This window comes from Schistocerca americana, chromosome 7 (genome assembly GCF_021461395.2).
Source record: "Schistocerca americana isolate TAMUIC-IGC-003095 chromosome 7, iqSchAmer2.1, whole genome shotgun sequence".
In the NCBI taxonomy this organism is placed as follows: Eukaryota; Metazoa; Arthropoda; class Insecta; order Orthoptera; family Acrididae; genus Schistocerca; species Schistocerca americana.
This window is the reverse complement of record NC_060125.1, coordinates 519,177,595-519,202,826: the sequence shown is the minus strand read 5'-3', so window position 1 is coordinate 519,202,826 and position 25,232 is coordinate 519,177,595. Positions and strand designations below refer to the sequence as shown.

Sequence of the window (25,232 nt, the reverse complement as noted above, 5' to 3'; positions counted from 1 at the left end):
CCATAACTAAAATTATTTCTTTTCTGAATATATTTCCAGTTGCAATAACATTTGTCCGAAATGATTGCAATTGTACCACCTTAACCTAAATCTTTTCGCCTGCCTTGCGTACTGTATGGAGTGCTGCGCTTTATGTTAAAGGACAGTGCATTGTCCTGAAATGACGACTCGGACTATAGCAGAAATTGGGAAGTGGACACACACCTCTCTGTAGGAGTCTGTGTAGATGAGTGCCATGTCGACGTAGGCGAGAAGGGACGAGTTGTCGTCACGCCGGTACACCGTGAATCCCAGCACCGGTCCCTCCAACTCGATGCCCAGCGCGCAGTCTGACAGCGACACGTTGGACACTGGAACCTGGGAACACGGGAAACGGTGAAGACTGCGGTCTTGGGTCTCTCTGATAATGAGGCTGGCCACAAGCTTGAAACTGGAGAAGGATAATTTAGGAAATTGGCAACGAATGTTTCGAAAGAGTCATTCCAGCATTCGTCGTGCAACACAGCAACTGTCTAGTCTCATAATATCCGACAATCTGGTCGCTATCGCTGACGACGTGTTAACCCTTAGCTTCCTAGCTCATCTTTTCGTCACGCTCTGCTTCAGGTGTGGTCTGAAAGTCCACTATATTTAAACAGCCGTAAAAATTGCATTCAGCAGTTTCAGTGAAATGTTTCAGTATTTATACATCCAAATAAATCTTAACATTTAGTTTTACGAAAAAAGCATTTAAACAAAAACTGCACAAAATGAACATGATAATGTTAATGCTATGAAAAGTCAGATACTCTCTAACATCGTAGCAGATTAAGACTGTGTGCCAGAGCGAGACTTGAACTCGGGACCTTTGCAAGGTTCAAGAGCTTCTATGAAGTTTGGAAGGTAGGAGACGAGGTACTGGCGGAAGTAAAGCTGTGAAGACGGTGTCCTGAGTCGTGCTTGGGTAGTTCAGTCGGTGGAGCACTTGCACGTGAAAGGCAAAGGTCCTGAGTTCGAGTCTCGGTCCGGCACACAGTTTAAATCAGCCAGGAAGTTTCATATCAGCGCACACTCCGCTGAATTTCATTCTGGACCCTGACTCTAAATTTTACTTTTTGCTGTGTTTTTATTGTTTGCATACTTGTAACAATAAAAACATAAAAAAACTCCCATAAAACATTTTAAAAAAAGAAAATTTCACTAGTACTTTTTAGGTTTCCTTCTCAGAGGCGTTTTTTAGCTAGCTGTAAATGTTTGTAGAGAAATCGAGTTAGATTGGCTTCTAGCGACAGTTACAAATATAAGGCGTCTTTCTATTCTTTTCTGGGTTACAGCATTCGTCGTGGAACGAAGCATGAAAGGTTACATTAATACCACATAAAAAAACATATCCAAATAAAATTTTAACGTTTATTTTTACGAAAAAATGCATTTAAACGAAAAACTGCGCAAGAGATTACATGATAATGTTAATACTATGAAAACTCAAATACCCTTAACTCTAAATTTTACTTTTCGTTATATTTTTATTGTGTATTATACATGTAACAATAAAAATTTAAAAAACCTCCCATTAAACACCCAAAACATGAAAACACACTAGTACTTTTCAGGTTTTTAGTGTCCATCTCAGAAGACTCGCTGGAAATGTTTGTAGAAAAATCACATTAGATTGGCTTCTTGCAAGAATGACAAATATAAGCCGTCTTTCTCTTCTTTTTTGGCTCGCAGGTGGAGCATGTTTTGCGTTTTTTTCAGTCTTTCTATAACGATGGTGAATGGTTGCACGTAGTTCACAGGGTATGTGACAGTTGTTGACTCGCTTTTCGTCTGTGGTGTCGCCAATGAGTTTGCAAACTTCTTCAAAACATTAAAGCGGCTCACTTGGGCATCGTCTTTGTAGCAATTGTGAAGGACAAACGCATTCACCCAATTTATTTCCAGCATGCCATTGGTTAGCGTTGGAAGAGGTTTCAATGACCAGCGATATTTGTATCAGCTAAATATATTTGTATAAGAACCTTTAGCTAAAGATTCAGTCTCTACACTTCTGTCTTCATCACTTTGATCACCTGTTTCTTTCAAGGAATACACAGATGTCAAAACAAATTCGTCTTGACTTTCGCACTGTTCCTATTCTGAATTATGTTCACTTTCAATTTCGTTGTCACTATCTGCTCCACCATCACTTCCTAAACTGTCCAAACCATTTTAAAACAGTATCCTCAAAATCAGCAGACAAAGACCTGGCTACTGAATCCGTAACGCAAAGTCCCAGGTGCGGTCTTAGAGACCGGTAGCACTAAAGAATGAGTGTAGGTCCATGTCACATTCAAGTAACTACTGACAAAGGGGAAAAAAAAACGAAAACACTCATAGCGAACATGTTCAATATACACTGTAAGTGTCAGCGACAGTTAATGACATAGTAAATTACCTGTGTGTAGTGGAACATTCGTTTTTTACCTGCACAAGAATGAAGCAATGTAGGATTTCACACAACACTCATACGTGTAATGTAGCCTTACTTGTTAGACAAGAAACATCAACGATCTATCAGTAACAGTACCGTTATAAAAATAATTTTTTATTGGTGACAGCTGGAATATCATTCTACACAAAGAGTAAGCCGTTCTTCGCAAATTGTGCAATAATAACGTGATTCTCGGCATTTCTTCTATTGAGCGGAAATTTTTCATAGCTTTGTTAGTCGCATTTTCTTATCAGGGAAGGGACCCCGTGAGCAGATCCTAAACATCTCGTAGCTCATAGATAAGGCAAGGAAATATTATATGAAGATGTACTGTATGGATTACAAGAAAGCTTTCGACAAGGTGAAATGGTCAAAGCGCAGGACTATTCTCATCGAGATGGGTACGCCGAGACATCTGGTATATCTGTCTGACAACTGTACCTTCCTAATACAGCGACAGTAAGAATCATTAACACCTTCTCAAACATCAAGGTTGGATTCTCTCCCCATTATTGTTTAATGCATATAGTGAGCACATAATGAGAGAGCTTCCCGAAGACTGGTATGCCGGCTTTGTTGTAGGTGACAGAAAAATTATTAATCTCAGGTAAGCTGATGACACACTGATTTCAGCAACAGACGAACATCAACTGGAAACCTTCATGCGAAGATTGGCCGAACGAAGCAGAGAATATGGTCTTGAAATCAACAAAACAAAGACCAAAGTGCAATTATGGAGCGTCCTAATGACAAGGGCCTCATATCACAAGAACTGCTGGTTATGAGGTCGCCAGTCGGTTCGAATACCTAGGATCTGTTGTCACTGACACTGGAGAGTGCGAACCTGAGATCTGTAGGCACACTTCGATTGCGAGAAATTCTACAGTAAAACTTGTTCACATCTCGAAAGAGACCTCCATCACTGCGAAGAAAAAGCTCACACTCGTCCGAACGCTAATCTTCCCTATCACAACCTACGCAGCAGAAACTTGGACGATGAAGACGGCAATTCACGCAGGATCGATACTCTGGAAACGTGGTGCTGTAGAAGGAAATCCTGAGGCAGTTCGGCTTCAGAACAAGACTGTTGACTCTTGTCAGTCAAACGTTGAAATATTTTGGTCACATTGCCAGAAGGCAAGAGGAAATTGAAAGAACATTAGAGGGAAAAGTCAACGGCCGAGAACGCGCCTACAAGACGAGCTCCATTGCGGTGGATAGACCAGAATAAGAGCTTGACTGGGATGGGCTGGCAGCAAGCAAGCCACCACGCTAAAGACAGAGTTTTGTGGAGATAGGTCGTCAAGGGACTACACACATGATACCAATACACAAATAATCGTAAATACATATATATATATATATATATATATATATATATATATATATATATATATATATATATATATATATATATATATGGCTCGATCCTAGGTGGGCTTTTTTTTTTGTTTTTTTTTGTTTTTTTTTTTTTTTTGCTTATTTCATTCTGACATTTCAAACTGTAATATACACCGTTTCTTAGGTCACATGATGTATCCTAAATTTACAACATTTTGTAACACTGAACATAACAAATACGTGGTTAGAAAAATAAGAGATAGACAGTTGAAACAAATGGCCTATCATAGGACCGAATAACCACAAAAACAATATCAGTTTCGAGATGCTGAAGATGATAGCACAGTACATTAACACAACATCGAATTGTCTTTTATACTACATGTAATATGAGCGCTCAGATGCCAAACATTAGCAACTAGTGCCAATAATAATGTCCATATTAATGACCGAATGACCTCCACAACAGAATACGTTGTACTCAGAACAACAGATGCTCAAAGCGACCTGCCTTCACGTCCAAACATTGTGCAACCCGCCGTATCATACAGCTCTGGACCCTTTGCAGCAAACCTGCGTCCACAGTAACAAGAGCAGCATGAACACGCACTCCCAATTCTTCCACATTCGTCGGAGGAGCAGAGTAAATGTGCTCCTTCTAGTGTCCCCATGGGAAGAAATCCAGGGGATTTAGGTCAGGTTGTGGTGTTGCAACTAGTGCGCGATTGCCCATTTGTCTATTAAAAGCTTTACTTCAGAATGTATGTGGGCTGCAACGTAAGCCGGTAGAGTGTTATACGGTCAGTAGCGGACGAGTTGTGTCCTGCAGACTGACGTCACGACCATCTGTTGCAGCTGCGCGTGTGAAAGCAGTGGAGTAGCGCTGGCAGAGTTTTGTGTTACTTAATTTGATGACGTCAATGAGCCTAGAGAAGTGGTTGGTGCTGGCTAGATTTTGACACGAGCCGCGCCCTAGAAGTAAGTTCTGATTGGTCATAAGTGCTGACAGCCAATGAGAAGCAAGACGGTTGGCGGCCTAGCGAGGAGATATAGTTTTGAGTGTGGGAGAGTGAGAGGAGAGTCGAGAGGTAGCTTTGATTGGAGGCGGTTATGCTGGATGTGGCTTTTCGTATTATGTGTAAGATGAAGTCTTGGGATGACTTCCGCATTATGGTCCAGTGTTAATGGTATCTGGTAGTGACCAGAAACTGTTTATGAAAGCTTTAGAGTGTTGTGATAATTCGTTCCGACGAATATCGCTAGTGAACTTTGAATTATATAGCGTGGCGGTACTGAGTATATTCTTACTGAGTATTTTATGGCGAGCATAAACTTTTACTAAAGACAACCACTGAATATCGTGTGCAGAAGTTATTGGCCGATCATTGACTGTGTTACAAGTAATTGGTTTCGGAATCTGGGAAGGTAAAAGTTCTGGCTGTTTTAGGTTTGGTGATAACTGTGAGCAGAAACTTTAGTAATTTTCATAAATATTGGCTGATGATCTTGCTTAACGGCAATAAAGATCTATTGAAGGTTTAAATTTGAACTTCATGTTTAAAGTACGAGTGACATCCCCTTTCCGAATCATTTCTTTAAAGTACATAGAAAACTTTCAGCAAATTTTACCTATAGCGGCCTCCGGCATGTAGCTATGAGGTTACAGTTTCCTCAACACTGCTTTTCTGTGATCTCGTAAGTAGCTGCAGTCAGGAGTTTACGTGCGAAGATCTACCGCTGTAAAGAGGTAGGTGAAAAAAATTATAAAAGAAATTGCATTGCAGCAGCAACGTATAATCCGTCGCAATTGGTGTATCGCATGCACGCACGTATAAAATCCGTCGCAAGGTGAACGTGGTGGTCATGAAAATGGACCTGTATGTCCGACCCATTTCCTTGAAAATGTTCTGTCTGAATAATGTCGCACATTAATTCCAGAGTGTGAAGGTGCACCATCATGTTGGGACCACTTCCTCTGCCGATCATTTAGTGGAAAATCATACAGCGCATCAGGCAGGTAGTTTGAGAGGAATGCATGATACATTCATGCAGTCAACTGGTCAGGCAACATGTAAGGGCCCAAACACCTGGCACCTAATATTCTGGCCCAGACGCTGATACCAAAGCAAACTTGAAATCCTCGGTCGCGGGTGATGTGCGGGTTAACCTCACACCAATGGTGGACATTGTGCATATTGAAGACACCCTCACAAGTGAATGCTGCTTCATTCGACCCTATTACGGTGTTCACAAAATCATTGTTGGCTTCCTGTTGTTGTTGGAACCATTCACAGAATTGCATCCACTGAAGGCGATCTGTAAGATGCAGGTGTTGCATGAAAGCATAATGACAGGGGTGCAGTCCATGCTCGTGCAGCACGTTAACGACCGTGCGTTGCGAGACACGCAGCTGGCCTGCTACGCTACACGTACTTCACTGAGATTCTTGATGTATGACCTCCAGAATAGCTTCCTCAGTAGTTGGAGTATGGCGAGTCCGTGGACGGCCTCTGTTACGCGATGGTGGTCGGAGAGAACCTGACTCCTGAAGACGCAGCTCCAGACGAAAACACACATTTTTATCTGGACGGTGTGAATGAGGATATCTTGCAGCATATTCACGAGGGACAACACCAGCCCAGTTATCAGATGCACCAAGGGCCAGTTGCATATCCACATATTCATCATTTGTGTATGCCATTTGTCTGCCTCATTGGTTTATAGATTTACAATGAGGGCATTCGATACATGTACACATGTACATTTGAGTCTGTAACAGGCGAGTTACTCTGTTCGCAACTAGTCTCTGTCTGGCGGACAGCGCATGCAGTATAAACATGCCATCAGCTCTGCTCGCTGTTCCACCTAACGCGCATTACCCCTCTGACAGATATTGTTCTGCATGATTCATCCCGACACCACTAATTGTGAAATGTTCAGTAACAGACATGATGTCTCCACAATCCCGTCTATAAAATAATAATAATAATAATCATGCATTGAGATACATACTAAACGGCACGCAGTTACAGACTCAGTGCTGAAAGCCATTATTAGTGGAACCATGGTGATAACACATACAAATAGTAACCGAGTTTGGACATTATTCACAAAGCACGTTGCTAGTCTTACTGGCAACTGAAGACCCTAACGAAATGTAGTGGTTCTGAACGAGGCTAGAATAATAATTGGTACTAATCTATGGGATCGTTGTAAGAGGGTACAAAGAAAACAGGTTTCACATCTAGCAGATGAAGTGGTGAGAATAAATTCACGCCCAAGACGTGAAAAGACCTTCTTTCAAAGCTGAGCAGTCTTCCATTTCTATCATTGTAGTATGTAAGTGCAAATGTTTTCTAGAGCACCCACTGCAATCGCTGTTGACAATTAAGATGCCGGCTACGGTATCACCTGGACTTCATCTACCAAATAAAAAACATATGCCCCAACCCAGGATCGAACTATCGACTTCCTTCATGCTGATATATATATATATATATATATATATATATATATATATATATATATATATGTGTGTGTGTGTGTGTGTGTGTGTGTGTGTGTGTGTGTGGGTGTGTGTGTGTGTGTGGGTGTCATGTTACATTCGAATACGAGCACATTGAGATTTTTATTTATATTACTAGGTAACTTAAATAAATTAGTATGTTGTGAGCCTCCAATATACTAGCTATAATAAGAACGTGACAAGCTGGCCACCAGCCCCTCAAATCATTTGCAGCACTTGGTGTTGACTGTTCATTGTTTCAGATTGCTGGCAACATCAGTGATTCCAAAGTAGTGACACTGTAACTCGAAAGGTGGCTACACTGAGCCACAGCGCCAGAGATTGCGCCAAAGAGTATTATTCAGCCGCCTCCACTGACAGTGCTTGTTGAGAACTCGTAGTAGGCAGTTTTGTTGAGAAGTAGCGGAGTGCAGTGCTTGTCAAGATGTGGCAGTAGTCAGTTCTTGTCGAGAGGTGGTAGTAGCGAGTCGGTGTGGAGATGTTGTAGTAGTGAGTGCTTGTTCCATGTTTTATGCAGTTGTTTGATGAGCCAGACAGCAGATGTTGTTCTAATGGAGATATTGTAATGATTAGAGTGCTTTTCATCAATATATATGAAGGTAACAAAACTCGCTTTATTTCTCATTATTTCAATGTCTTGAATAATGCGTCATTACAGGTTCAGTCAACAAAGCATCTGGCTTGTGTTCTTGTATTAGAGTGTAATTCTGGTTTTCTTGCGCAATTATAGTATTTCTATTTTTTAATTACTTCAGTATAAATGATATTTAAAATTTCTTGTCTTATTGAAGAAGAGCCGTGCCAGATGTGTACGTTGAGTCATACTTCCACACACAGAACAGTTATACTTGTCCTTTGGTTTCGCAGGTTTTATAGTTGCTGGGGACTTAATTAATTAATTGTGTTAACGAAATTTTTCATTTCATTCTTTGTTGTTGTTCTATGCAGTCAGATTGCGTACAAAAACTAGTCAGGGCCAACCGTTTACGAGACTTCGTAATCGGACTTACAGCTACGAAAAATTAAAAGTATTTGCATTGCAGTCATATTTATTTAATTAAGCCCCCATGCACGTGGCGACCGCTGCTTCGGATCGTCCCTTGGAATTCTTCTGATTGTAAAAATAGTAGACAGTAGTATTGTTGTAGTAATTTGTAGTTTAGTAATTGTAGTCTATATTGCATGTGTAGATTTGGTAATTGGCATTCTTCTAATGGTATTTTTCAAAATTTAATTTTTGTTGTCTTGTCTACGGGTTTTACAATTTAGTGCAATTATTTCAATTGTTCGTTAATCGTGTTTGAAGGAAACATTTCGTGTAAATGGTATTGTTGGAGATAAAGAGTCATTGTGTGTAATTTTCGTATTGTGACGAGTTTTGTATGTTTTGTAAATGATTACGCGATCGATGAATAAGGCGAAAATGATGAATAGTCAGAATGACGAAATTGTTGACATGGCGAACTCGCCAACACAGGACAACAGTATGATGAATAATGGAGTTGAAAACAATTTAATAAGTCGGGAAGACAGTCCGGAACCATTTCAAAATTTTTCTCAATCAGAAAATTCACAGAATACGAGATTAACGATAGAAGATTCTAGAATAGTATCGAACACAGATAGCCTTACAGCTATGACGAAGGAAGCTGGTTTTGTGGGAAATGTTAGGGGTGAAAGGAATTTCGAACAAGTTAATATGGAAAAGTTGATGAGTGCAATATTAAATTTTCGATCTGAATTTAAAACAGAGATAGGAACAATTAAAACTGAGATAGGAACAATTAGAACTGAGATGGGAACAATGGAAACACGGTTAGACTCAGTGGGATCACAAATAGGAACAATTAGAACTGAGATGGGAACAATGGAAACACGGTTAGACTCACGAATAGGGACATGTTTCAAAAACATAAAAGATGAATTAAAGAAAGAAATTAGAGAAGAAGTACAACCGATTTTGAATGCTCACAATAATAGATTAATTTCAATAGAAATCAGACAAAAGGAACAGGATAGAGAACAGGAGGAAAGAGATCGCGTGATAGTACAGAAATTTTCAGAGTTAAATTTACAACGTGCACACGATAAGGAAGAAATATTTGAGAGAATCGAGGAATCCGTACCAAATGACAGAATAAATAACCTAACACAACAATATGAACAGTTAACTACCAAATGTGTTAATACTGAAACCCGAGTCGTGACACTTACAGAAGACGTAAATAAACAGAAAGAACAAATAGGTGATTTATCGGAAAGAGTTGAGGAGATTTCAGATAAATTGACAAGTCTTGGTTTAAATGGGGACAGAGATTCAGATGATGCAGCACCATTGCCATTTGCAGAAACCGAAGAGTATCAGAGCATAAATAAGCATGTTGAAAATCAGGGAAAATTTAATGAACGCGTTAAAAGGGAAGTTGAGGCATTACGAAAGCAAGTCAAACAAATTGAAGGCGAAATCGTAGGAAAAGACAGCAGAAGAAATTTAGAATCACAGGTAGCAGAGGGCTTTGAAGAAAATTATTTATTTCATTTACGGGATGCAACAAGAGAGTGCCAGGCGCGCGAATTTGACAATAATCGACATTCGGACTGGGACAGACGCGGTAGGTCTTTGTCGCCACGAGGCGAAAACTTTGACTATAAACACAATTTGACTGTTCGGAAATTTAAGATCTTTCGTAATTCTAAGAATGACGTACATCCATGTTCATGGTTAGATCAATTTATGTACGCACTTCCACCAAATTGGCCACTAAGTCACAAACTGGAATTTATGTGTGGATATTTAGAAAACGAACCGCCGACGCGCATGCGTGCACTCATTAGAGATTGTAATAATCTGAATTATTTTTATCATGCATTTCTATCGGCATATTGGTCCGAAAACACACACGACAGAGTCAAACATAGTCTGATTATGCAGCGTAATTTTAAACAGTCTGAGTTCCGCACGCCGGCAGAATACTTTGAAGACATGATTCGAAAGAATCAGTTCCTGTGCAACCCTCATAGCCCGACTGAATTAATTCGCATTTGTTTAACTAAGCTGCCACAATCCATAAGACAAATTGCTTTAGCCGGAAGATGTAAAGACGACATTGAGACTTTTAAGACTTTGTTACAAGAACTTGCGTATGACAACGACGACGGGACTTCTTGTAACTTTTTTAGTAACAGTGATTACAATAGGTTTTCAGAGAAAAGGGATAGTGATCGGAATGGACGTTACATGGGTAACTTTGAGAATGACAGACGTAACAGACAAGACAATAGATACCAGCCTTATGACAATAACAGACGTTCTAACAGAAATTACACAGACAATTATAATAACGATAATTCCTACCGGAATGATCAATCATACGGAAACAGTAATCAGTATCATCAAGACTTAAATTATTCATACAGTAATAGAAATTCTTTCTACAGAAATAACCAGGGTAGTAGATACATCAGTAATTTCAGAAGTGACAGTCGAAATTATACAAGAAGTAGTCGTTCAGATAGACAGGAAAATAGAGATTTTTATAACAGACACAACCAAGAATTTACATGTAACAGACAGGAGGGACCTAATTGGCATCCTCCACGTGACAGAACTTCAGAGAGACAAGTGCAAATAGTAGAAATTGATCCGCAAAATGACGCGAATAATTAGAGTCCTCAGGGGATTCACTACACTAAGTGAATATGTGCCGTAGCGTGCATAGGGCCCCGAGCTGTAGTGGTGCTATTTCCCTTTTAGTTTTCTGTACCGCTGCCTACTCTTTTACTATTCTTTGCATCTGTCAAAACAACTCTTCGACTATCAATCTATCTATAGAGTCGTTAAAGAATAACCGGATATGACTATTTTACCCAAAAGTGATTTCGGAAATTACCGTTTGGACATTAGCTTCAGCAACATTCATTCGTAGTTTAAAGGAAATTTTACCTGTTTATCTTCGTAACAATATTGCTTCATATGTTGCCAGTATTCTTATTGCTAAACGTTCTTGGAGTGAGCACAACAAAATTTTGGATTCATTATTACGTATCTTTGCAAGAGTTGGCATTACAGTGAACTTAGAAAAATCTGAATTTGGTCGTTCTCAGGTGAAATTTCTCGGTCACATTATTTCTACAGAAGGTATTCTTCCTGATCCAGAGAAACTAGACGCTATTCGTAATTATGCTGTTCCTACCACAAAACGTGATGTTCGTAGTCTGTTTGGTTAGTTTGTATTCCTGATGAGTGGGTCAATAAATTGATTTGGTACACACATTTCAGTTATGCACACTTTGGTCCCAGAAAATGCTTTCATAAATTACGAGAAAATTGCTACTTCAGTAATATGGAAAAACGTATTCGATCTGTTCTGGCCAAATGCAAATTATGTCAAAAGGCTAAGCCGCCAACTATTTCTCACAGAGCACCGTTGTTTCCTATTATTCCAGCGAAATTAAAGGAGATGGCTGCAGTTGATTTGTTCGGTCCAGTGGTTCGTTCTACTAATGGTTTTGCGTACATTTTCGTAGCAGTGGAGTTGACATCAAAATATGTGTGTTTTACACCTTTACACAAAGCAACAGCTCGTTCAGTATCTAATGCTTTCATTAAACATTTTCTTAAAGAAGTTGGTCATGTTGATAAGGTTATATCAGATAATGGATCACAGTTTCGCTCTAAAATTTGGCTTCGTACTCTACGGCGTCGTAAGATTAAACCAATTTTCATTTCACTTTTTCACCCTCAATCTAACGCTTCAGAGAGATGGATGAAGGAAATCAATAAATTGTGTCGACTTTATTGTCATCAGAATCACAGAACTTGGGATGAGTATCTTCATATTTTTCAAAACATTCTGAATGAACTCCCTAATGACTCAACTTCTGTACCGCCTATACTGATATTAAAAAACGAAGCACCGACAAATCGCATTTCTGAAATCGTTCCTTTTCCGCCTACACGGAAACTGTGGCATTCTGAAGTTGTCAACCTGGCTCTACAAAATATTGCATCTGCGGCTGCTAGAAGAGAGAAATCAGCTAAGCGTCCTGGTCGTTTAAAAATCTTGTCAGTTGGTCAAAAGGTATTAATTAAGTCTCATCGTTTGTCTCACAAAGGAAAAGGCTTGTGTCGCAAATTTTTTCTGCTTTATAACGGTCCATATAGAGTTCGCAAAATTATTCATGATAACACTGTCGAAGTAGAAACTCTTAAATCTCGACGCTCTAAGGGAATACATCATATATCTAACGTTAAAATTTTTGTGGAATGACATACTTTTGAGAAACTAACAGCTACAGGGTGTTTCAAAAATGACCGGTATATTTGAAACGGCAATAAAAACTAAACGAGCAGAAATGGAATTCCAACACCAGAAAAATCCTCTGTTCTAAGGAATAAACCATGTTGTCTACAGCGCACTTGCACGTTGTGAACAGCACACGCTTACAGCAGAAAGACGACGTACAGAATGGCGCACCCACAGAGTGCGTTGTCTTCTATATCTTTCACATCATTTGCAGCGCCATCTGTTGTTGAAAATTGTAACTACTGTAATTTCGAAAGTTTGTCTGCCTGAAAATGTACTGTTGTCCCAAGCATATTGCAACAAACGGTGTATTTCTATCGCTGCTCGTTTAGTTTTTATTGCCGTTTCAAATATACCGGTCATTTTTGAAACACCCTGTAGATGTAAACATGCAGAGAATACAAGGATACCGCGCTGTGTTTTGGCGGCGGCACATACTCAAAGCAACAGTCATATTTATTTAATTAAGCCCCCATGCAAATTGTGTGAAGAAGTTTTGCATTACCTGTGTTAGCGGATGAGTAACTGTTAATTGTACACTACTGGCGATTAAAATTGCTACACCACGAAGATGTCGTGCTACAGACGCGAAATTTAACCGACAGGAAGAAGATGCTGTGATATGCAAATGATTAGCTTTTCAGGGCATTCACACAATGTTGGTGCCAGTGGCGACACCTACAACGTGCTGACATGAGGAAACTTTCCAACCGATTTCTCATACACAAACAGCAGTTGACCGGCGTTGCCTGGTGAAACGTTGTTGTGATACCTCGCGTAAGGAGGAGAAATGCCTACCATCACTTTTCCGACTCTGATAAAGGTCGGATTGTAGCCTATCGCGATTGCGGTTTATCGTATCGCGACATTGCTGCTCGCGTTGGTCGAGATCCAATGACTGTTAGCAGAATATGGAATCGGTGGGTTCAGGAGGGTAATACGGAACGCCGTGCTGAATCCCAACGGCCTCGTATCACTAGCAGTAGAGATGACAAGCATCTTATCCTCATGGCTGTAACGGATCGTGCAGCCACGTCTCGATCCTTGAGTCAACAGATGGGGACGTTTGCAAGACAACAACCATCTGCACGAACAGGTCGACGACGTTTGCAGCAGCATGGACTATCAGCTCGGAGACAATGGCTGCGGTTACCCGTGACGCTGCATCACAGACAGGAGCGCCTGCGATCGTGTACTCAACGACCGACCTCGGTGCACGAATGGCAAAACGTCATTTTTCGGATGAATCCAGGTTCTGTTTACAGCATCATGATGGTCGCATCCGTGTTTGGCGACATCGCGGTGGACGCACATTGGAAGCTTGTATTTGTCATCAACATACTGGCGTATCACCCGGCGTGATGGTATGGGGTGCCATTGGTTACACGTCTCGGTCACCTCTTGTTCGCATTGACGGCACTTTGAACAGTGGACGTTACATTTCAGATGTGTTACGACCCGTGGCTCTACTCTTCATTCGATCCCTGCGAAACCCTACGTTTCAGCAGGATAATGCACGACCGCACGTTGCAGGTGCTGTACGGGCCTTTCTGGATACAGAAAATGTTCGACTACTGTCCTGGCCAGCACATTCTCCAGATCTCTCACCAATTGAAAACGTCTGGTCAATGATGGCCGAGCAACTGGCTTATCACAATACGCCAGTCACTACTCTTGATGGACTGTGGTATCGTGTTGAAGCTGCATGGGCAGCTGTACCTGTACACGCCATCCAAGCTCTGTTTGACTCAATGCCCAGGCGTACCAAGGCCGTTATTACGGCCAGAGGTGGTTGTTCTGGGTACTGATTTCTCAGGATCTATGCACCCAAGTTGTGTGAAAATGTAATCACATGTCAGTTCTAGTATAATATAATTGTCCAATGAATACGCGTTTATCATCTGCATTTCTTCTTGGTGTATCAATTTTAATGTCGAGTAGTGTACTTATATTTCGATGCATCATGCAATATGAGACTCGATCATTCACAACATGTTGAGTGCATGTTTTGAATGTCATTTTTCTTACACTCGTTGTGTTGTACACGGCCCAGTCGAATTAATACAACCAACATCTATGTTCGAGGTCAACCTGCAATAACCAGTCGCACTAGCAGTGAGGGTATATAAAGCTTTTCGGGGGGATGTGGAAAACAGTAGAGTCACTGTCGTAATTCGGAAACGGAGCAATTTATATTTCACTCAGAAGGGCATGACCAGGCTTTCAGGCTAAGGGTGCAGGCATTTTCGGAAGGCTGACGATGTAAACTGCTCGCATGCCGCCGTGATTATAACATACCGTGCACGGCAAAATGGCGCTATCTGAAACCGGCGCGAGGAAACTGGTGCACCACGGATAGATGACGCCATAGATGAGAAGGATGTACGACGGCTGCGGGGATGTGTTAGGGGCGAACAGACGTGCAACTGTTGAGCAAGTGACCGGCCGGATGAACCAAGGGGGCCGGCCGGTGTGGCCGTGCGGTTCTAGGCGCTTCAGTCTCGAACCGCGTGACCGCTACGGTCGCAGGTTCGAATCCTGCCTCGGGCATGGATGTGTGTGATGTCCCTAGGTGTGTTAGGTTTAAGTAGTTCTAAGTTCTAGGGGACTGATGACCACAGATGTTAAGTCCCATAGTGCTCAGAGCCATTTGAACCATTTGAACCAAGGGGCTACCAACATACCTCCCTCAACGACCGTTTAGCGAACGTTCCTTCATATGCCTATATGCCTCACCCGTCCACCCGCCGGCAGGCGCCTGGTTTATGCATCCATGTTGACTGCTGTTCATCAGCGATGAAGGCAAGAATTTGCACACCAATACCTCAACTGGACGTCCACAGAGTGGCGACAGCTGGCCTTTTCCGATGAATCACGTCTTATGCACCATTAGACAGATGGCCGTTGGTGTGTATGGTGTGAAACGTCATTCGCCAGAAAGTTTGGCCGAAGGAGGGAGCGTTGTGGTACGTGGAATGTTTTCGTGGCATTCCCTTGGTGATCTCTTCATTATGGAATGCACAATGGATCAACAGTAGTGTACATCTTTCCTTGCGTATCATGTTCACCCCTGCATGCAGTTTGTTTTTCCTCGCCATGATGGCATCTACGAGCAGGACAATGCAACGTGTCATACATGTCACAATACATGTCACAGAGTACCTGCTTGGTTTGGAGTGCACCAAGATGAGTTTACCGTACTCCCCTAGGCACCAAACTCTCCAGATTTAAACGTGGGACCACATCGATCTGGCTGTGCGCTCCACAGATCATCAACCGAGTAACCTCGAACAGCTGGCTACGGCACTGAAATCGGCATGGCTCCACATCCCTTCCAGAACCTGCTTCTCTTCCTGCACTTTAGAAGGTGGTTATTCAGTCTTTTGACAGGTACTCACATAAATGTGACTGCACAGTGTATTTCAGTAGCCTTCATCAAATTCCTTGCTACAGATATGTACCCCATTTCAAGATGGCCTTCTGCGTAATGCACATTCACGAATCCATGTTACTTCCATTGGAAATTTGTATCATAGCAGCACAACGTTACGAGACATACACGTCCATGAGTTGTCAACACCAGAAAACAAACAATAAAACATTTCTCCTCTCACATCCTTTAATTCCGCTGTGGTCGCTCTACTTACCGCCCTGCCCCTGAGGAATTTGACTAACTTTAGTCAGCTCACGGCTGAATGCACTAACGTCAATTACAATTACGCACATCTTGAAATATTACGTTTCTGTAAGGATTTTGGTTTGTTAATGAGTAGGAAAATAACGCTCTTAGGAAATTCTAAACGATAGTTGACGTGATTGTATTCGACTGTTAGTTGCTAAATGCACATTGTTTCAAAATACAGCTGAGAACCGCATGCCCCACGAATAGTTGATTTGGGCCGCAAGCAATTTGGTGACCACTGCACTACACCCTTGCGTAAGGCTAGACCACAGGGAGAAAGCGTTGGGCACAACCCAGTAGCCGATTGTCTGCCTAACGGCTTCCAGGAGCAAAACAAAAAAAAATCAACTCATTATGAGGCATAATCCTATGTTAAAGGTTTAACATAATAAGTCAAGTACTGCAGTTATGAATTGTGTACAAACAAACGTCTTGAGACAGAGCAGCTCATGGCGCACAAATACTCTGACTTCATTCATCCAGCGTTTCAGAATGAGAGCACTTAAGAGACTTCCAACAAACTTTACTCATAATTTCATAGCCGGCCGGTGTGGCCGTGTGGTTCTAGGCGCTACAGCCTGGAGCCGAGCGACCGCTCCGGTCGCAGGTTCGAATCCTGCCTCGGGCATGAATGTGTGTGATGTCCTTAGGTTAGTTAGGTTTACTTAGTTCTAAGTTCTAGGCGACTGATGACCTCAGAAGTTAAGTCGCATAGTGCTCAGAACCATTTGAACCATAATTTCATAGCTTTTAGAAACTTTTCCTCCCTGACGTCCCCTACAAAATAATTAAAGGAGAAAAGATGGTCGCTTACTACAATTTTCGCTGTCCACGCAGTAAGGCTTCAGCACCGAACGTGACAGTTTAATTTATTATACTTTCTAACTACTAGCTCTATTCGTAACGTATTTTGCAGACAGTATCCACTTGCAGCACTGAATATGTCTTCAACTGTAAAGGTTTTACATGCTTAACGAAAAATAGTTGACACAATAACTCACTTGTAGTCAAACGTATGAGTTTGATTCCTTAAGGAATGCTGGGAGAGTGGGGGGGGGGGGGGGGGTTACTGGGGCTTCTAAAAGATTAAATCTGCCCGTTTTGTTGTTTTGTTTCGACCGGAACGAAATGCACCCCATTAGCTGTCAAAAACGGAATATTATGATAAAAGATTTGACGCTCGTTCCAACTACTTCAAAATAAAATAAATATGTATTAAACGGGTGGCATATTTATTTTTGTAATCGAATTCGTCACCAGAAAAACTGTTACAAAATTATCCGCTTCTACTTCGTCGTGAAAGTTATCGAGCAAGAGTTTACCGAGGCTCTGCGTGGAAGGGTGGAGGGGTGGGGGGAGGGGTGAGCCATACACTGGAAAACCAAACCAACAGGTACACCTGCCTAATATCCTGTAGGGCCCCGCAACCAACAAGACGTGGCATGGACTCGACTAATGTCTGCAGTAGTGCTGGAGGGAACTGGCACCATGAATCCTGCAGAGCTGTTCATAAATCCGTAGGAGTACGAGGGGGAGGAGATCTCTTCTGAACAGAACATTGCAAGGCATCATAGATATGCTCAATAATGTTCATGTCTGCAGAATTCGGAGGCCAGAGGAAGTGTTTAAATTCAGAAGAGTGTTCATGGAGCCACCCTGTAGCAATTCTGGACGTGTGGGGTGTCGCGTTGTCCTACTGGAATTGCCCAAGTCGGTCGGAATGCACAATGGACATGAATGAATGCAGGTGATCAGACAGGATACTTCGTACGTGTCACCTGTCAGAGTCGTATCTAAACGTATCAGGGGTCCCACATCGCTCCAACTGCACACACCCCACACCATTACAGAGCCTCCACCAGCTTTAACAGTGCCCTGCTGACATGCAGGGTCCATGGATTCAAGAGGTTGTCTCCATACCCGTGCACGTCCATCCGCTCGATACAATTTGAAACGAGACTCGTCCGACCAGGCAACATGTTTCCAGTCATCAAAAGTCCAACAGACGAGGCGTAAAACTTTGTCATGCAGTGATCAAACGTACACGAGTGGGCCTTTGGCTCCGAAAGCCCATATCGATGATGTTTCGTTAAATGGTTGAACGCTGACACTTGTTGATGACACAGCATTGAAATCTGCATCAATTTGCGGAAGGACTGCACTTCTGTCACATAGAACGATTTTCTTCAGTCGTCGTTGGTCCCGTTCTTTCAGGATCTTTTTCCGGCCGCAGCGAATTCGCAGATTTGATGTTTTACTGGATTCCTGATATTCACAGTACACTCGTGAAATAGTCGTATGGGAAAATCCCCACTTCATCGCTACCTCGGGGATGCTATGTCCCATCGCTCGTGCGCCGACTATAACACCGCGTTCAAACTGACTTAAATCTTGATAACCTGCCATTGTAGCAGCAGTAACTGATCTAACATTTGCGCCAGACACTTGTCTTATATAGGCGTTGCCGACCGCAGCGCCGTCTTCTGCCTATTTACATATATCTGTATTTGAATACACATGCCTATACCAGTTTCTTTGGCGCTTCAGTGTATATTAGGTTTGAGATTTCACTTGCAAATAGTGAGTATACATTACACATTCCGCTTTGCTTCAGACTGATGCTGAATTGATACGTCTATTTGCGTGGCGCGGCAAGAAGCGAGTCCGATATGTGAAGATAATTTTTTTCTAGGAAGGAGGCGGCAACTGTCCCATTGCCTACTAGCTGGGTACGCATATGTTATCTGCACTTACAGATTCTACATCAATCAGCTTGTTCTTGCTGCTACCCACGTTACGATAAAATTAATCACAGATAACGATAAACGTCACCAAACCGCAAACAATGAAGATTTAGGTACGATCAGGGCCGGTTCAAGAGCTTTTTTCCACATAAGCGCCGTATCATTTTGTCCCCCCCCCCCCCCCCCCCCCCCCCCCTCCAACTTCCCCGCCCACACCCCTCAGACGTTAGTTACCTTTCCTTGGACTCTTCGCAAGACTATTAAAAAAAATCTAAATCCACTGACCGTAGAGAAAGGTTATTCTTTCTCCTAAAATATGTACTACACAGCGTCCGCAGCTCGTGGTCGTGCGGTAGCGTTCTCGCTTACCGCGCCCGGGTTCCCAGGTTCGATTCCCGGCGGGGTCAGGGATTTTCTCTGCCTCGTGATGACTGCTGTCCTTAGGTTAGTTAGATTTAAGTAGTTCTAAGTTCTAGGGGACTGATGACCATAGATGTTAAGTCCCATAGTGCTCAGAGTCATTTTTGTACTACACAGTAATCCACTGTAACACAGATTTCTTAAACTTATTCCAATCACATTAAGGTAATTCTAGAGCTCTTTAAAAGTTGTTACTTAAACTAGAGATAAGTAGAGCTATTGTATTGTTTTAGATTCAATAAAAATGTCCTGTCAGCTGAACAGAAATAACGAAAGTATAAAATTGCTGTCAATTGTTTATAGTTTAATAACAATACATTTTAATTCTATAATTTAGTAATTATTTCACTTTCCATCGGAAAAAAGTGGTTATACAGGCGTGTTAAATAAGAGACACTGTTTAGCTGCAAAAGTTATGTATGTTATGTGTGAAGCAACAAGTTAAATTTCAGAAAATTTTTCATAAAGGTAGTTGAAAATTGATAAACACGATCAAAATTTTTATGTATGCAAATAAAAAGGAAAACACAAATTGGTGTGTGATACGAAAGGGGAATAATAGAAAATATTAGTAAGATCATGCAAAGACGACACGCAGAACACAAATTTAAGATGTAATGTGCTGAAGCAGCGTTGTATTTCTTGTTAAGGTAAGACTTGTGCGAAGTGTTTACCAGACGGGGACTTAATCGAAAAGTTTGCATTTCAAATACGTTCATACCATCTAGTTCAATATTTCATTCTGAGGAGTAAGTGGTGGGTGGTAACCACATACTCGCAAATATCTCGCAAACGGCTCGTTTGCGGGCCCATGTTTACTGGAACGTTTTTGCTTCTGTTCCGTAAACTTTCAAACGTTAACTATGATACGTTACAGAAATTTTCCACTCATGCGCCCCTGGCGCCCCTCACAGCATGACACCCCAAGTGGCCGCATTTGTTTCTTGTGCCCTGGTTCGATAAAGAAAATAAATGTCGTGTGACGAGGGCCTCCCGTCGGGTAGACCGTTCGCCGGGTGCAAGTCTGTCGATTTGACGCCACTTCGGCGACTTGCGCGTCGATGGTGATGAAATGATGATGATTAGGACAACAAAACACCAAGTCCCTGAGCGGAGGAATCGAACCCGGGCCCTTAGGATTGACATTCTGTCGCGCTGACCACTCAGCTACCGGGGGCAGACCCATGGTACGATAAAGGCGCGTTGCCGTTCGAGATTTTTCTCACATTCTCTGAGCTTAATTTTCTAGATTTACATTCATACCCCGGAAACCACAATGAAGTGCGTAGCAGAATGTACTTCCCATTGAATCAGTTATTAGGGCTTTTTCCAGTTCTGTTCACGTATGGGAAGCGGGAATAACGACTGTTTAAATGCATCTGTGCTTGCTAAAATTAGTCTAATATTGTCTTTGCGATCCCTATGGGAGCAATACATAGGGTTGTAGCATATTCCTAGAGTCATAACTTAAACTCGATTTTAGAAACTTTCTAGATAGGTTTTCACGGGATAATTTGCGTCTTTCGCGAAAGTCAAGCGTCTACCAGTTCGGGCCCTTCAGCATCTTCGTGACACTCTCCCGTGGATCGAACAAACCTGTGACCGCTGGTGCCACCCTCATTTGTATCCCTTCAATATATCCTGTTATTCCTGTTTGGTCGCACACACTTGAGCAATACTTTAGGACGAGTCGCACGAGTTTTGTAGACTGATAGTATTTTCCTAGTATTCTACCAGTGAATCGCAGTCTGACACCTAGTACAGACACTATGTGATCGTTCCATTTTATATCCCTACTTGTTATATTCAGGTATTTGTAAGAGTTGACCGATTCCAATTGCGACTCGTTGACTTTGTAGTCACGGGGTACTCCGTGTTGAGTTTTGTGATGAACAAATTTTACATTTCTAAGCATTTAAAGGTTAGATGATTAGATTAGATGTACTTTTCGCTTCAATTGATCCATAGTCAGGAGATCCTCCAGGATGTAGAATATGTCAGAAGAACAAGAATACACAATAAATAATTACAATGAAAAACAAATATGCTATTGTATCTTCCACAGATTCCAAGAGGAATGCTCGTCATGGATGTGGAATGAGTCAAAAAATTTTAAATATATATTAATTTATGAATGAGAAAGAACCATTCTACAACACTTACTTACAATGATCGCATTAGTGTACTGAATTTGTACAGAAGTCAGATTGTACTAATATTCGCGTCATATTATTAGTAACCTACAGACATTTCAGTTGCTTCTACAAAAAAAATCATCAATGAAGTGGAACGAGTTGGTCATCAATGAACCTTTAGGATCCTCTTAATGTGAACTTCAGGTAGTTAAACTTTTTATGGCTCCTGGCAAATTGTCGAATATGTGTTTTCCTGAATAATAGACACCTTTTTGGACCAAAGTAAGTGACTTTAAATCTTTTTGAAGATTCTTCTTATTTCTAGTGTTGATTCCATGAACTGAGCACTTGGTCTGAAAAACAAACACATTTTAATGACAAATTTGGTTAAGGAATAAATATATTGTGAAGCAGTACTTAGTATCCCAATTTCCCCATGTAGTTAATATTCCTAGTTTCCTAAACAGAGCTCTGGAGGATGTTCTTAAGTTCACACCATAAATTATTTTTATTACATGTTTTTGTACCAAGAAAACTTTAGCTTGGTTTGTGAATTTAATCCAAAAAATAATCTCATACGACAATATGGAATGAAAGTAAGCACGCTATGCCATATTTTTCAGTTTTATATCCCCTGTGTCTGACAACATCCACACTGTAAATAGAGATTTGTTTAGAGACTTCAATAGTTCTATGGTTTTCTCCTCCCAGATGAATTTATCATCAAGCTGTAATCCCAAGAATTTAACTCTGTTCACTTCTTTTATCTTCTCATCGTATTTTAAGCATATACTGGTGATAAACCTCTAACAAGTTCTGAACTGCATGCAGCGTGTTTTTTCAAAGTTTAATGACAAAAAATGGCTAGGAACCATTTATTAATGTCCATTAAAATTTCAGTAATCGATCTTTCTAAAATTACACTTGATTTGCTATTCACTGCAGCGTTTGGATCATCTGCAAACAAAACAAATTTGGTATCTATATGTTACTCATGAAAGGTCATTGACATACACAAGAAAAAAGCAAGGGTCCTTGGAACCTTGTGGAACGCCACATGAGCCGGCCGCGGTGGTCTGGCGGTTCTAGGCGCTCAGTCCGGAACCGCGCGACTGCTACGGTCGCAGGTTCGAATCCTGTCTCGGGCATGGATGTGTGTGATGTCCTTAGGTTAGTTAGGTTTAAGTAGTTCTAAGTTCTAGGGGACTGATGACCACAGATGTTAAGTCCCATAGTGCTCAGAGCCATTTGAACCATTTGAACGCCACATGTGAGTAGTTCACGGTTGCGTGATAGCATAATTAATGTCTCTCTCCAAATGATACAATTCGTTTCCTGTCAGTGATATAGTACTTGATCCATTTTCCAGAATTCCCTGTTACACCATAACATTCTAATTTATTTAAAAGGTTACTGTGAGTTATACAGTCGATTGCCTTCAACAAATCACAACATGTACCAGTAGCCTGTAATTTCTTGTCTAATGAATTAAGTAAATTTTCACTCTGTGTGTAGGTAGCCTTCTCAATGTCAAAACCTTTTACAAATGGATCTGAGACTTGGACAATACATTATTTGTTGTCATACGGTTACCTTTCCTAAAAATTTTTGAGAATGCTGCAAAAGTGAAATCGCACAGTAATTCTTTATCTCCTTTTTTAAACAGAGGCTTAAGTGAAGCATATTTCAGCCATTCAGGAAATGTTCCACTGATAAACGATTGGTTTTACAGAGAGTCTAACGTGTTATTAAACTCTGAAACACATTCTTGAATTAATTTTGATGGTATTTTCTCATAAACACTAATTTTTTCTTGTTTTAAAGATTTTATGATAGAATTACTTCTGCTTGGGTAGTGGAGGCTACATTCATATTAGTGAAGTTATTTGTACTGTCTAGCCTAAGGTACTCCATGGCAGCATGTACTAAACCTGACAACCCCATCTTTTTAGTGACAGCTACAAAATATTTATAAAAAGTTTTGCAACACTGCACACATCTGTTACCACTGTATCATTTATTCCTAATGCTATTTTCCCCTCTTCATATCTGGTTCTACCAGTCTCTGACGTTACTATATGCCATATCATCTTTATTTTGTCATCTCATACGATTATTTTTTCTTGTAATGTTTTTGGTTTTACGTCTGTATTTGCAATATTTATTTTTTGTTTTACTCTATACCTTTACTCCTCGAGTAATCCATGATTTCTTGGTACAGTTTGGTTTAATCTGGGTTAGTTTCTGGAGAAAACAGTGTTCAGATGAGACAAGTACTTTCTTAATAAAAATGATGTATTTTTCATTCATGCCATTAGCACTGTATGCATCCCTCCAGTTCATGTCTTTGAGGGGATGTCCTAAAATAATCAATTTTTGACTTACTAACCACCCTCTTTGATTCAGATTTAATAGATTTAATATCCTGCTTGGTATTAACATTTAACAAAAGGACCGTGTGTCATTGTCTGAGCGGCCACTGACTATTGGTTTTGTAATATAATTATGTTCATTAGACCTTTCTACAAAGATATTAACAATGGCTGTTCGTAAGCGATTGGGAACTTTATGGTAGGAATTAAGTTGAATGCTAACCCAAATCCTGTAACACTTACACAACTAAGCCAGTGCCCACATGATGTTTAGAGAGGCATATTATGTCAATGGCATTTGATGACTCAAATTTATCAATGCAGATAATTGATTCATTAATTTTACTTTTTGATCCTCGAATATTTTGATGCAATAAAGATAGCTGACATTCCCTATAGACTGAGTTAAAGTGGGTGGAAATAACATTTCTGCCGATTGTTGAAAATTTTTAGTCAACAGGTGTTTGAGCTGGTACAATGTATCAGAATTATACCCCTAGTCTTCTTGTAGAAATAATAAACAGGCAATCTGTTGATAAATGGAAGGTTTATTAAAACCCCTTTACCATGGTTTCAGATTTTATAAAACGTCTTCTGCAGAAGGAAATATTGACAACCTAAATAACTTAACAGTGAAAACGTGTTAAGATATGTTTGTATATACAAAGGAACAATAATATCTCTCTACGAATATAACAAAATTATTCGAACTTAATGGGTTACACGCTGTGGCTGAGGTACAGTAAAATATAACCTAAAAGCGCCAGTCAAATATAGTTTTTCATCTCCATAATAATTAACACATGCGCAACATGGCTGTTGTCATTTGGCATTTCGTAATCAATGTACAGCTAGTGCATCCAGCGTCAGGTATGCAATACTCGGACTAAGGAATACTTCTGGCACTACTAGTATGCGCAAGCAGGGTACACGCGATAGTGAATGAAACTTCATCACGCTAAACTTGCTTAAAACATTAAAATAGAATTGTGACATTAAAAACCAGACCATATCTAACTGTGCACATGTCTAAAATTGATAAAATGGAAATAAATAACAAGTTATCATCTAGAAAAGGTCATTGTGGTAAAAACAAGTTACGTAAAACTGTGAATAGTGCAAATAGAAACATTAGCAAAAAGAACCAGAGTAGAAGAAGGGGGAGAGGGGAAAAGGGAATAGGAACGGAGTACTGGGAGGGAAGGAAAGGAGGGATGGAGAGAGATGGTGGTGGTGGAAGGGGGAAGAAGGTAA

The 25,232-nt window shown here is 40.8% G+C and overlaps 1 protein-coding gene across 1 annotated transcript in view; it reads right to left on the bottom strand.

The window, feature by feature from the left end:
• Positions 1–25,232, bottom strand: part of LOC124623056 (alpha-glucosidase-like) — a 237,237-nt gene that overhangs the window by 136,359 nt on the left and 75,646 nt on the right. The window contains exon 5 of the mRNA XM_047148849.1: positions 205–357. Within this exon, the coding sequence (XP_047004805.1) occupies positions 205–357 (153 nt within the window). The remainder of the gene's footprint in view (positions 1–204; positions 358–25,232) is intronic.